We start from the raw sequence: 13,133 nt of genomic DNA, 5'->3' as shown, positions 1-13,133 counted from the left end.
GTATTTGTAGTAAAACACTGGTTCTACAAATGCTAATAAACCAACAACAAAAAAAGAAAACATGGTTACTACACTTTTACTATAGTAAAACCATGGGTAATTTTGTGAGAGAGTAACGTCAAGTCTTGCTCAGAATAAACTGTTTATACTCCTGATGGCGTCATGTCTTTGTGCATTTCGTATCTGTATTTGTGACCAGTCATAAGGGTCGTTTTTTATTAAACGAATAAATAAGCTTTCCATTGATGTATGGTTTGTTATGATCGGACAATATTGGACTGAGATACAACTACTTGAAAATCTGGAATCTGAGGGTGCAAAAAAATCAAAATATTGAGGAAATCACTTTTAAAGTTGTCCAAATAAAGTCCTTGGCAATGCATATTACTAATCAAAAATTAAAGTTTGATATATTTACGGTAGGAAATATATCATATATATATATATATATATCGGTATTTATATCTTAATGGAACATGGTCTTTATTTAATATCCAAATGATTTTTGTCATAAATGAACAATTCATAAATTTGCCACATACACGTGCTTCTTATGACTGCTTTTGTGCTTCAGGGTCACATTTGGAAGCCACATAGTCCCAGACACATTCTACATTGTGCACGCTTCTAATGAACACACTTGGCCAGTAATCCCACTGATAACAATTGTTAAAGCTACGCCATACAGTGCATTCTTAAGCACACGATATGCACTAGAATGACTTCACAGAAATAGCCAAAGCTGTATATTCAACTTCATAAAATGGATTGTGCCTGTGCAACAAGTGTTATTTCAAATATATGCACTGAACAGTGTGGGGCCACTAGGGCGCCTCTCCGGCACAGAAATTAGTTCACGGCGCTGCTCGCGCAAAGACATCTGGGATTGTGGAGGACCGGCTAGAGCGCTTTGATTTCCGCAGTGCAGCGTGGGATAGTGGAAGAAGTCAGCGAAACACTCGGAGAGAAATGGTGAGTGAGGAAGCAAATCAGTCCCAGATCGAACGAGTTCTTTCGTTTTTGTAGTTTGAAAATGTTTCTGTGACGGATTAAACGCGAACTAGCCGCTGGTTGGAGGGCTAACGAGTGTGAACGCTGCCGTTACACAGTCCTCTTTGTTTCGCAATATTTTTAGCAGCTCTGCTAACATTCCCTGCTAAATCCGCCCCGTTTACTTGTGTTACTAATTAGATTGGGACTACATTGCGCTCGACGACCGCTCTGTCGACCAATATTATAAACCGATGGGCAGTCAGTTTTGTATCGCTTGTGTGTGAGCTGAAGCCGAAGTGGGGCTGTGACCGCGGTGTTGATTTCAGGACAGATCCTGTCACTGGTCGTTCTGGGCCAGGCCTGTTTAGATGCCCATCTAACTTTAGTCATTTAATCTGTCCGCACGATAAATGATAGATAGATAATCATCAAAAGATGATCGAGCTTAGATGAGTTGCTACATGTTTTGTCCTGCCGTTGTTACTAGCTTCAGTTTGCACGTCCATTTTTAAAAGATAGCTGTTTGGCCGCGTTTACAGTTATTATCATTTAATCTTCATCACCTCGTAATGCTGGTTAGCTGTTTGAGGTAACGTTAAACAAACCAAACAGAAACGCACCGCATTTCCTAAGTGTTGTCAGTAACTGAGTCAACAACAACAACTTAACACAACTGCAGCTGTCAGAGTTGTTTGTTGTGTAGTTGACATGTTTCAGCTGTTCACCGTCTGCTTTTTCTCTTTATTGTTTTATTTTTAAACCCCATGTGGTTGTTCTACCTGTAAATTACAACAAACACTGCTTTTTTTCTTTTTCGGGTGTTGAGAGTTAAAGAAGTTCTAAGATTATTGAGGTTTAATTTTGTTGTGTGAAGGACGAGAAATGTTCTGTCAAAACTCAAATGAGCCATGAGTTTAGGTTGTGGAGGGTTGAACTCGGTATAAATCGAGATATGTGTTTATGGTGACATCCTTCTGCAGGATGTCTTTCTGATGATCAGACGTCACAAGACAACCATCTTCACGGATGCCAAGGAGTCGACCACAGTCTACGAGCTGAAGCGGATCGTGGAGGGCATCCTAAAGCGAGCGCCAGAGGACCAGAGACTTTATAAGGTGAGCAAAGAAAGTTTTCATCGTGCTGTTGATTGGTAATTAATGTATACATGTGTTATAGCTCTTGCAGTATATACTGACGGTTGTATGTAGTGGAGTCATTCCTGTTCTGAAGTATTAAAAGCATTCCAAGTTATGTAATTTCACACCATGTTACAAAATTTGGAGCTAGTAAGATTTTTTTAAAGAGAAATTAATACCTTTATTAAGCAAGGATGCATTAAATTAATCAAAAGTGACAGTCAATACACTTATAATGTTGCAAATGCAAAAAAAGCTAAACTGTTATCACCATTAATAACTGAAAAATGTTTCTTGAGCAGCAGATCATATAAGAATGAGTTCTAAAGAGAGACTGTAGTAGTGCTGAAAATTCAGATTTGCCATCACGAGAATAAACTACATTTGAGAATATTTAAAAATAGAACAGTTCTTTAACTTGTATTGATTATTTTAAAATACAGCTGTTTGTGCTGTATTGTTGATTAAGTGCAGCCTCGGTGAGCAGAAGAGTCTTCAAACATTTTAAACGGTAGTGTGTGTAACACAAACTAATACCACAAAACATCACAGAACTAATCAAATCTTTTGTTAATACTAGTTCAAACAACCCAAAGTTAAGAAAACCCACAAATAATATGGTTTACTGAACTGTACATTCACAAGGCACATTTACAGGATTAACAGAATAGAAAGTGAAAAACGACTTCCTTTAAACAGCATTCTCCATAGTTTTAAAAATTTGTACACTTAACGTTATTATATGTGTGTGAATATGGGAAAAAGCAAATGGATAGAAGTCTGCTCGAACCCACTTTGTGACCTTGTGATAAAATACAACAAACTAATAATAATCCATTTTTTTAAAAACTGTGAGTTTAATACTTTATTCAGTGACAATAAGTGGGCACATGAGCAGCATAAAAGGAATGGCCAGTTTCTCAAACATAGGCTGTTGTGAGTATATCATGTGCTTTATTAAACGATCTGTCCACGTCCTGCAGGATGACATGCTGCTTGAAGATAGTAAGACTCTCGGAGACTCTGGGTTCACAAACCAGACAGCCAGGCCTCAGGCTCCGGCCACAGTAGGACTGGCTTTTCGCATCGGTGGTGAGCTCTTGTTTCAGTCGCTTATCTCATGTCCTGCTGTGTGATATTTGGTGATCTGAATTTGCCTGCCGTGTCTGTTTCTTTTATCACAGATGATGCTTTTGAGCCTCTGAGAATAGAGGCCTTCTCCAGCCCTCCTGAGCTTCCTGATGTCATGAAGCCTCAAGACTCGGGCAGCACTGCCAACGAACAAGCCGTGCAGTGAAGGAGGAACTGAAGATAAAGGGTTGGGGGGGAGGGTGGGGGGAGACAGCGGGGGTGAAGAGTGTCCAAAACAGCGGACAAGCAAAACACGTGTGTTTAAAGATGGTGGTGCGTATTGAGTTACAAAAAGAGGGGGGAAGCATGAGTGAGAGTGATCTTGTGTTATATTGTACCTTTGCTGGGAATCTGAATCGCTCTCCCTGTTCCTCCTCACGTCCCATCGAGCACTAGCAGCTTACTCTCACTGTATTGTCGCAAACCCTTCCAATGTTCAGTGTCTGCTCATTTACAGGTTAATCCACCAATCACAACGCCCCATTTTGATTTGGTAACATTTCCCTTGATTTCTGGATGAATTGCTCATCTGTCAGACAGCTGTTAGTCACCCGTCAGAGGTGGTTAGATATCGGAGTATTTAAACCCGTGCTTCTTATTTAATTCAAGCAAATGTTATGTTGAGAGAGTTTAACGTTTTGTGCTTTTTGTGTGTTTCAGTCTGATTGGGGCGAGGGGGGTTTGTGTTTGTGGCTGTTAAGGTTTTACAAATGCCCACTTTACTGATCGCATTTACAGTACGCTGTTGTGTGTTATGAGTATTGATATTATAATTATTCTTATTTAGATTCTGCATAATTTTATTGGGCTGCAGAAGGCCATAAGCTGAACAGTTTTATGTTACCCACCTAATATAGTGTAAATGCACATGGAACGTCCTGGGCAGCAGAGTGGGCATGGATGCCTGCAAATGAATACACAGCACATGGTTAAGGTGAATTCTGACATACAGTGGTTTCATTGTAAATACATTTTTCCACTCGCTTTGTTGCTTCCTGAAGTGTGTTTTGCTTTTCTTTACAGTCCTTTTGTTGGAGGAGTGTGGTGGTGTCCACTTGTTTCTTTTGGAATATTTGTTTGGGAGCTTTAGTATTGACATTTAATTCCCTGATTTTTGTGTTTAAAAGAAGAGTGTGAATGCTAGTCCGTTTTTTGTGTGTGTGGCATTTTAAAATAGTGGAAAGAATCAAGTAAAAATGTAACGATCAATAAGAATGAAGCCTTTGGGTGCAGTTGCTTTAACAAGTGAATGGTTATCTTTTACACAAATGCTGAGGTTATGTTCATCCCCCCCAAAAAAAAACAGAATCCTAATGTTTTTGCAAACTCACCCTTATTCTTCTCAGTGATGGCGATGCTCCTTCACAGTGATCTTGCAAAAACAAACAAACAAGAAAAAAGTTTAAAACAGAAAAGAAAATCATGCTGCAGTATCTGTAACTGAATGAATTAAAATCAGCCCTTTTCCACTCCTTGTCTAATGTTCAACGACTGTTTATTAATGGTGTTGCTTTTGGGGTTTTAGTTTATTATTATTATTAATAATAAATGTGAAGATATAATTGCCACATTACAGAATAATAACCAACAATGGAAAAAAAATAAGTGCAAAAAAAATTAACAAGAAACGGGAAAAGCAAGACTCGGCTTATTGTTTTCAGGTATTAAGGGATTGAAAATACTATCGAAATTAGTGGAGAAACGCCTTGAAATGTGATTTCAAATGGGAAAATTTGCATTTACGAGTCTGAAACTTAAAAGTGAAAGACTTCTAAGATTAAGTTATGTTTCAGTTTCTGTATTAGTAAGACTAAACGCATTACATTACACACAGTCATATCTGTGGAAAAACTTTCCCCAGATACTTCTGTAATCCGTGGGGGTTTAGGTGCCCTGGCCTGGAACTTTTCAATTAATCGGTTAAACCAGTTCACAAAATCGGAACGATTCAGATTGGATCACCGACAATTCATCCCAGAACCATCCCTGCATCCCAGTGTGCATACTAGCCTCCCTATCTGCCCTAAATAGTATTGAAAATGACTAATATACACAAAGAATTTAGAATGGAAAGCATGCACATTGGGACACAGGCCGTCTCATTCAGACCTGATTCGCAACGAGCCTAGAAGTGTATTTGGAGGACTTGACTGATGTAAGAGACAAGTTACAGAAATGTTACACACTGGAAATATGTTTGACATGATCAACAAATATACAAAACAGAGTTGGTTTAGATAAATAGTATTTTATTAAAACATCCTTAAATTTTTTTTGAAGAAGCGACGAGTTTTAGAAAAGAATATTGCTTAATGTTAATAATATTTATAGGTTTCACATGAATGTTCACATGCTCTCATCTCAGTTTGTCTAATCTTGCTGAATGAAGGACCATCACCTTCAACTCAACCTTGCCAAGACAGAACTGCTTGTGATTCCAGCAAACCCATCGTTTCATCACAATCTCACCATCCAGTTAGGCACATCAACCATGGCTGGCTACCAATAGCTGCTCACATAAAATTCAAGGCATTGATGTTTGCCTACAAAACCACCACTGGCACTGCACCCCTTTACCTAAATTCATTGATTCAGATTTATGTGCCTCTAGAAGCTTGCCTTCTGCAAATGAATGTCCTTGATTGTGCCATCCCAAAGAAGCACAGAGTCACTTTTAAATGAAATGTTCCTCCTGGTGTAATGACCTGCCCAACTCAACCTGAATCAGCTAAAAACACATCTCTTCCCTCTTTATTTAAATGTAATGTAATGAATGTCTTTAAATTATTTGCAAAATGAAACTGAAATAAACATCCTGATATATATATATACACTGACTCTAGTATTAGTCTGAGTGACTGGACACCCGACCTGGCTTTATAATTTATAGCTATAAATTAAATCATATTAAGATGCCAGGTCGGGTCTCCAGTCACTCCGACTAATACTAGAGTCAGTCCAATTCTCTTCACAATGTTCTTTTAAAAACATGACAAATCTAGCGAAGACCAAGTTAAAAGAGAAAAGGGTTATAACATGGTGTTTTATCGACACTTAACAGATGGACGTTGTATTGAACTCACAGGACCAATCATAGTTGTTAAATGTGCGCATGCGCAGTAGATCTATCTCTTTCTAGTAGCAACAGAAGCTAATGGAAAGAGAGGATCGTCTGTTATAAAGGTCTGTCAATTCAAATATCTTCTCCGTGTTTAAGTTTCAGGTCAGAATTAATATGGGCGTGCCACCACGCATTTTAGGTTTTAAGATGTTTATTTAATTTCAAAATCACCTCTATGTTAACTCAATCACTATGCACGTGAACTATCCATAGTAACTTGGTGCATTCAGTTTGCACGGGTAAAGTTACAGCGCTAGTATCTACTGACGCTTCTGACTGATTTTACCCTCATTATTGCTTAAGCTCAGATATTTACTCCACTTAACCTTCCACAAACTACTGTAGGAGCAACGTTTATTAGCAGCGTCTAACGTATGTTTTTGGAGAGCCAACTCACTTGGCTAGCTTCATCCGTGTAACGTTCCTCTCACGTTAATCCGAACTGTGTGTAGATGGAGGCTCGTAAACGAATCGTGGCGGCCGCAGGGCGCGTGATAATGGACGCGGTGCAGGCGGAGTGGGAGCCGCTGTCTCACTGGGAGCTGGACCAGAGGCTGGACCGAGCGGTGGAGGAGATGATAGAGGCTGACCTGGTTGCCCAGGTTCAGGAGCAGATGGCCTCTGTGCTGAAGCAAGCCTCTCAACAGGAGGCTTCATCGCCAGCAGATCCGGCTCAAACAGTGACCCCCCGGGCGTCAGGGTCCAGGAGCGCGCAGGAGTCTGCCCTGCAGCGCGCGCACGCTACCGAAGCCATGGAGGCCAACCCTACAGTACAGGTACAGTGGGTCTGCTAGAGCATGCACTTCATCAAACAAATGTTGAAAAGAACAGCAATTATTTGTAACAAATGTCATTACTGTCACTTTTGATCAATTTAATGCATACTTTATGCATCCTGTTAAACTTATTATTTTCTCAGTATTTCATAAGATAAACTTTTGTTTGTTTGTTTGTTTTTGTGTTGAATTGCTGTAAATGAATCCAGCCTTGGTTAGCATAAGAGACATCTTTCAAAAAGTTTTATTGTATACTAACTAAACTTAAACATTTTTCTAATTATTCCAAGCTCTAAAATAATTTGTGTAGAAATTGTGAGTAATTTTAGATATCGTTATACTTGAAGGGGTCATATGATATTGCTAAAAAGAACATCATTTTGTGTTTTTGGTGTAATGCAATGTGTTTACGCAGTTGAAGGATCAAAAGACACATTATTTTCCACATACTGTACATTATTGATCCTCCTCTCTGCCCTGCCTTTAAAGTGAGGTGTGCTGTGATTGGCCAGCTATACAGTGCCATGTGATTGGCTGAATACCTCAAGCCTAGGGCTGGGATAAACGATTATTTTTTAAACGATTAATCTAGCGATTATTTTTTCGATGCATTGATTAATCTAACGATTAATTTTTCAGACCGATTTGATTTCGATTATCTCCCCATTAATTGACTACTAACAATTTATACATGTTGATTTACATATCTGAATGAAAAAAACATCAATTCCTTAACATTGCAATATATGTTTATTGCTCTTAAAATTACAAAATAAAAGACTGACTAAGAATGCATTACTTTACACTTGTATAGAGATAGCATTCAATAAAACCTTGAAGCCTTGAAAACACATAGCTTACTGAAACAAGCTTACTGAACACATAGGGCCTAGCTTACTGAAAAAAAGTTCTTCTTTCAGATGAAAATAACAACAACTTGATGTCTAGTATTCAATAAAAAAGGTCACCCAAAATACTTGTTTAGAGCAATTGAAAGAATACAGTAACCAATGTAAACTTGAGGGCTTTAAGCTAATACAGAGAGTGCTTTTACAAAAAAAAAAAAAAAAAAATTAACAGTGGGAGCCAGCAGCCTGTCATGCTCCACGTGAAATTTCGACGTTCCGTCCTTTTTCTATCGTGTCTAATGATTTTGGTTAATATGCACAAGGGAGGGAGAGAGCAAGAAGCGCTCGTGTTGTTTGAAGACTGTGAGTGCGCGCGCAGCCGGGGCTCTCTCTCGTACGTGCCCTGTCACTGTCACTCACCGATCAAATAAGGCTTTGACAGCCGCCAAAAAAAAAGATCAATGCAGAAAAACCCCTGGATTGGTTATATAACGTTGGGCAGAATGTTGATCCGACCATCACGTATATTCAGCGCACATAAGGTAAACGTTTTGCAAACGTTTTTTAGAGAAATAAAAACAGGTCGACGAATCGATGCGCACATTTTGCGTCGACGTATTTTTTGCGTCGACGTCATCAATGACCTCGACGCGTTGTCCCAGCCCTACGTCAAGCCCCTTACCATATTTGGAATTTTCAGCTTCCATGGTGGTGGCAACAACACTACAGTGAGAATAAAAGTTTGCCGCCTTTCTTTGTGTATCACACAATCACATCATATGACCCCTTTAATACAGCAAGTTATGAACCACTGGAGAAGTCATTGGGCCTTACAATTGAAGGGGTTGAGAACCCCTGCTTTACATCATTCTCGTTGTCTTATTATTTCTTCCAGTATGTGACCAATTTTCTGCAAAGCTCCAACACAGGCCACAGCAAGAACCGCTTGTCTGGAAGAGCTCGACTGTCCTTGTCTCACACTGTCCTCCTGTCCCTCACCCTCCTGTCCAAACGCATCAGCTATCGCAGCGTGTCCTCTAGTTTCCATCTGGAGAAGGGGAATATTCACAGGATCTTCTTCTCTTTCTGTGAACAAGTGATCACACAAAAGGATCGGCTCATTCAATGGCCTACAGGTACAAGTTAATTAGCTGACCAGTCCACACAGTTGTTTTATTTTATCTATGGCTATTTTAATGGCAGGAACAGGATTAAGTCAGTTACAAATAGGTGCTTCAAGAAACCTTGCAAAGCACCCTGAAAAGCTATGCGCAAGTGCATCCAGGGCAAAAAGGATGGTCACACCAAATGTTGATTTAATTTAGTTAATAGGAGTTCATTGATAAAGAAAGTCTGTTTCTGACATTTTACAGCCTCATTTTAGTGCCTAAAACTTTTAACAGTACTGTACCTTTGCAGGTAGGTTTCTTAAAGCGTCTTGGAGATGCTGCCACAGTTCTTGTGGATTGAGTCTGTCTCAGTGTGTTCTGTTTCTTCATGTAATCTCAGACAGACTGATGATGATGAGATCAGATCTCTGTGTGGAGCACTGACCTCCTTGTGCAAACAAAAAGCTCACTTGATTATTACAATTAATGGCAAAATGAATGTTTGGAAATGTTAAAACATGAAAAACACTTTCATTACTTGAAAATAAACTAGCTCAATTTAAATATTAAAAACTGACCTTTTCACTAACAATTTAGTACAATTTAGTATATTCATTTAGTATAATTTAAATATAAACTTTTTTTTTTAAATGACAAAAACAGAACATCAAGACAAACTTAAAAATTAAAATTAATTCAAAATATGTACGAAAACTATAATAGTATATCAGTGGTAATAAAATATCAGTAGTTACTCCGCAGGTTTACGCATTGTTTTCTCCTTTCTCCTTGCAGGACAAGAGGCCCTACAACATCTGCTTCCTTTCTCCAGCTGGCTGAGTCGCAACGAGGGTCTGGAAGAGAGAGGTCTCCCTCGAGTGCTGGGCGTGCTGGGCGACACACGCATCCCCATCCGCCTGCCTGCTGGGAAACCGGACAGTGAGAGCGATGCTCCGGAGGCCGAGACACCCAAGAACGAACCACATCCAGATTCCTGGCTGAACTTGGAGCTGGTGTGCAATGACAAAGGGCGCTTCATTTACTGCCACATCAGCAAAGGATCGGAAAAAGACAGAGGATGCACGTTAGCTGAAAGGATTCGGCAAAACCCTGAGATGGTGCCTCCAGGGACCTGTCTGATAGCCAGAGCCGGATACCCGCTCACAGAACAAATACTTACTCCATTCTCAGCAGGTCGAAACCCGCAGGAAAACCTCTTCAACCGATCGGTGGGGAGCCATGTGGGCCGATTCAACCAGGCTGTGGCGGACTTAAAAGAGCGATTCCAGAAATTGAGATACTTGGATATGGGAAACTACGACAGGGCGAAAGCAGTGGTTCTGACTGCTTGTATATTACACAATGTTTTTCTGGACATGGGGGACGTGACAAAGGGACTGGTAGAGAGCAGCACACCAGAAGATGTGGACGAGGTAAACGAAGATGCTGCTGGGGTGAAAATGAGAGAAACTGTAGTGAATCTGCTTTACAGCACATTGGAAGCAACACCACAATAAGATTTTGAGACTGATTTGCATATTTAAAGGGATAGTTCACCCAAAAAAGAAATTGTCATCATTTACTCATTTTTCTAAACACATGTGACTTTCATTCGTCTTTGGAACACAAATGAAGACATTTTTATTACTTTTTATCATTTTTGTCCATCCATTCAAAGTTTTAAAGCCAAAACTTACACTTGTCAAAAAGTGCAAAATTACATTCTAAACATAAACCATATGAATCAAGCGGATCAAGTCTTTTGAAGTAAAACAATTGCTTTATATAATAAACCAATTTAATTTAGGGTCATGAATGAAAGCTTCAATTAAATCTGTTTTTCAGATAGAGTGCAAGTAAATAAAAAGTGAATTTCTTTAACAATCTTTCTGTGAACTTTTTGAAACATCAAAGTTTCGGTGGAATGGAGCAGGGTTTCTTTAAAAACATCATAATTTGTGTTTTCAAGGTGAACAGAAGTCTTGTGGGTTTGGAACGACTTGTAAATGATAACAGAACCGTCTAAAGCTCTACGATTCTGTATGTGATTAAAGGATTAAGAAAGTTTTGGCATAAAAAAGAAAAAAAAAACCTTTATACATGTTTTGTAGGATTTTTTTTTTTAATTATTATTATCAAAATACAATTACTCATTGTACAGAAATACTACAATTTAAACTTGAACATTTATTTTTTCAGTTAATGTTTATTTTTTGTTGTTAATAATGTTAATTTTCGTATGTTTTTAGTTTGTTAATGATAATATCACTGGTCCATGTCAAAAGAAAACAAAGTCACAAACTAAGGAATGATCTGTAAACGATGACAGAATTGTCATTTTTGGGTGAAGTATTCCTTTGAAGCTCTTGAGATTGTGTGTGTGTACGGTAATTGATAAATATTTGGTGGTATGAAAAAAAAAACCTTTACCAGAAAACATGTAAACATTTTGTATGATTTTTATTAAAACAAAAAATACTATGTACAACTTGTCCTGTACTCATTTTACATGAATGTGACATCTTTAACTTTTCCAATTCACACTGAAGGAAAGGAAAGCCAAGCATTTTTCAGCAAATTCCTGTTCAATGTCTTTTTAATTGTCTGAAAAGGTTTCAACATATCGGGCATTTCTCTCTAAAAAAAAAAAAAAGCATTTCTTATCTTAAAAAAAAAAAAGACTACTGTGGGGTAACGGGGGTGTCCGACAGACACTCTTTGGGCAATTGTATGCTATTGTTCTGGGACAGGCAAGTTATGGCACGTGCCAAGTTATTAATGGCCTCAATCTTCCTCTCTTCCAGCGCTTTCTGTTGAGCCCACATGTTCAGTTTCCTCTCCTGCAGTTCCAGGTACAGCTGCAGCAAATCCTGAGGAGGCCTAGCGCTGGGTAACTGTGGCGCTGGCGCTGTGGGTGTGGGCCGTATCGGGGTAAATCGTTTGCTGGCTATGGCCTTGCCCAGCTTGGTGCCATTGAGCTTCGTCTTGCGCTGAGCCTCATCCTCCTCGCAGCTCCTTCCCAGCACTTCATGCATCTCCTTGAAGAACTCCCAGTGAACACTGTTGCTTCCCAGTCTCTTGGCTCGCTCAGCATTTTTGCGATACGTCGCCAACATGTTTCTCCACTTCAGGTCACATTCGAAGGCTTTGACTGAAACGTCTGTGCCCTCCTCGGCTCTTAGCTTCGCAGTCACTCTCTCGGCCACAGTCTCCCACAGCTTCTTCTTCTTGACCACGGGCTGGTCGAACTCTGGGTCCATGTCCAGACGAACATGGACGAGATGCCATGTAGCCTGCAGAGTCCACACAAACTCTGAATGAAAAAGATAGAGTAGATCGTCAGTTATTCCAGAACAAGAATCTAATCAGATATTTAGGAGGAAACGTAGGCCAAAATTCAGCTTGTGTATGTGTTTTCTGAAGAAACATGGTCACTTCATATTGATGAATCCATTTAATTCAGGCTAATTAATAAAATGAACAAATTACATTAATACTAGCCAACGATTAAATTGCATAAAACTTTTTTTAAGCTTAAGTCTGTTAGGAGGGACACAAATCAATCGTGTTATATATATATATATATATATATATATATATATATATATATATTAGGTTTTGTTTTTTACTTTTATTTTCCATGCTAAGTATACCGTACTAAATCTATTGTTTTGGAGGTCTGAAGCTCTTCTTAGTAACCTAACACTGGTGGAAAAGCCGGTGTGTAGCAGCCGGCTCATCGCGTCCTCCTCGCTGGAGATGCCTGCTGAATTGACTTACATCTTACCTGTTTTTGACTTTTCAGTCTCTAAAGTCGTAACCGTAGTTGTTGATTCCTCCACCTCAATGGCGTCTGTGACAATTGTCGCAGTGACCTCCATGTTGCATTTAATTTTAAGGCAAGCGTTATTGCGACTAATCGTGGATTTTAACAACTCCAGCGATGATAATAACAACGACCTCGCTCGCACCACGCAGCGCTGAGCAGGGCGTTGTTGTGCTTTTTTTTCGGAAATGGA

The 13,133-nt window shown here is 39.2% G+C and overlaps 3 protein-coding genes across 3 annotated transcripts; 2 read left to right on the top strand and 1 right to left on the bottom strand.

Annotated features, from left to right (window-relative positions):
- Positions 1-815: 815 nt before the first annotated feature.
- LOC132145257 (elongin-B-like) lies at positions 816-4,550 on the top strand. Its single transcript, XM_059556129.1, has 4 exons — positions 816-972; positions 1,974-2,108; positions 3,113-3,221; positions 3,314-4,550. The coding sequence occupies exons 1-4, from the start codon at positions 970-972 to the stop codon at positions 3,424-3,426; spliced, it is 360 nt and encodes a 119-aa protein (XP_059412112.1). The 5' UTR covers positions 816-969; the 3' UTR covers positions 3,427-4,550.
- A 1,632-nt stretch (positions 4,551-6,182) lies between these two features.
- LOC132145241 (uncharacterized) lies at positions 6,183-11,196 on the top strand. The gene is made up of 4 exons (XM_059556096.1): positions 6,183-6,443; positions 6,834-7,157; positions 8,901-9,141; positions 9,910-11,196. The coding sequence occupies exons 2-4, from the start codon at positions 6,834-6,836 to the stop codon at positions 10,629-10,631; spliced, it is 1,287 nt and encodes a 428-aa protein (XP_059412079.1). The 5' UTR covers positions 6,183-6,443; the 3' UTR covers positions 10,632-11,196.
- Positions 11,197-11,708: 512 nt separating this feature from the next.
- LOC132117959 (uncharacterized) lies at positions 11,709-13,056 on the bottom strand. Its single transcript, XM_059527409.1, has 2 exons — positions 12,902-13,056; positions 11,709-12,427 (listed from the first exon to the last, which is right to left on the bottom strand). The coding sequence occupies exons 1-2, from the start codon at positions 12,993-12,995 to the stop codon at positions 11,796-11,798; spliced, it is 726 nt and encodes a 241-aa protein (XP_059383392.1). The 5' UTR covers positions 12,996-13,056; the 3' UTR covers positions 11,709-11,795.
- Between the last annotated feature and the right edge of the window lie 77 nt (positions 13,057-13,133).

Source organism: Carassius carassius, chromosome 1 (assembly GCF_963082965.1).
Source record: "Carassius carassius chromosome 1, fCarCar2.1, whole genome shotgun sequence".
Classification (NCBI taxonomy): Eukaryota; Metazoa; Chordata; class Actinopteri; order Cypriniformes; family Cyprinidae; genus Carassius; species Carassius carassius.
Note: the sequence above shows the minus strand (reverse complement) of the source record. Positions and strands in the feature narration are given on the sequence as shown.

Coding starts and splice junctions, on each gene's coding strand:
- LOC132117959 (XM_059527409.1), bottom strand. CDS start 12,995: ATGGAGGTCACTGCGACAATTGTCACAGACGCCATTGAGGTGGAGGAA. Junction 12,428..12,901: donor GACTGAAAAGTCAAAAACAG/GTAAGATGTAAG, acceptor TTTTTCATTCAG/AGTTTGTGTGGACTCTGCAG.
- LOC132145241 (XM_059556096.1), top strand. CDS start 6,834: ATGGAGGCTCGTAAACGAATCGTGGCGGCCGCAGGGCGCGTGATAATG. Junction 7,158..8,900: donor AGGCCAACCCTACAGTACAG/GTACAGTGGGTC, acceptor TATTTCTTCCAG/TATGTGACCAATTTTCTGCA. Junction 9,142..9,909: donor GCTCATTCAATGGCCTACAG/GTACAAGTTAAT, acceptor TTCTCCTTGCAG/GACAAGAGGCCCTACAACAT.
- LOC132145257 (XM_059556129.1), top strand. Junction 2,109..3,112: donor AGGACCAGAGACTTTATAAG/GTGAGCAAAGAA, acceptor CACGTCCTGCAG/GATGACATGCTGCTTGAAGA. Junction 3,222..3,313: donor ACTGGCTTTTCGCATCGGTG/GTGAGCTCTTGT, acceptor CTTTTATCACAG/ATGATGCTTTTGAGCCTCTG.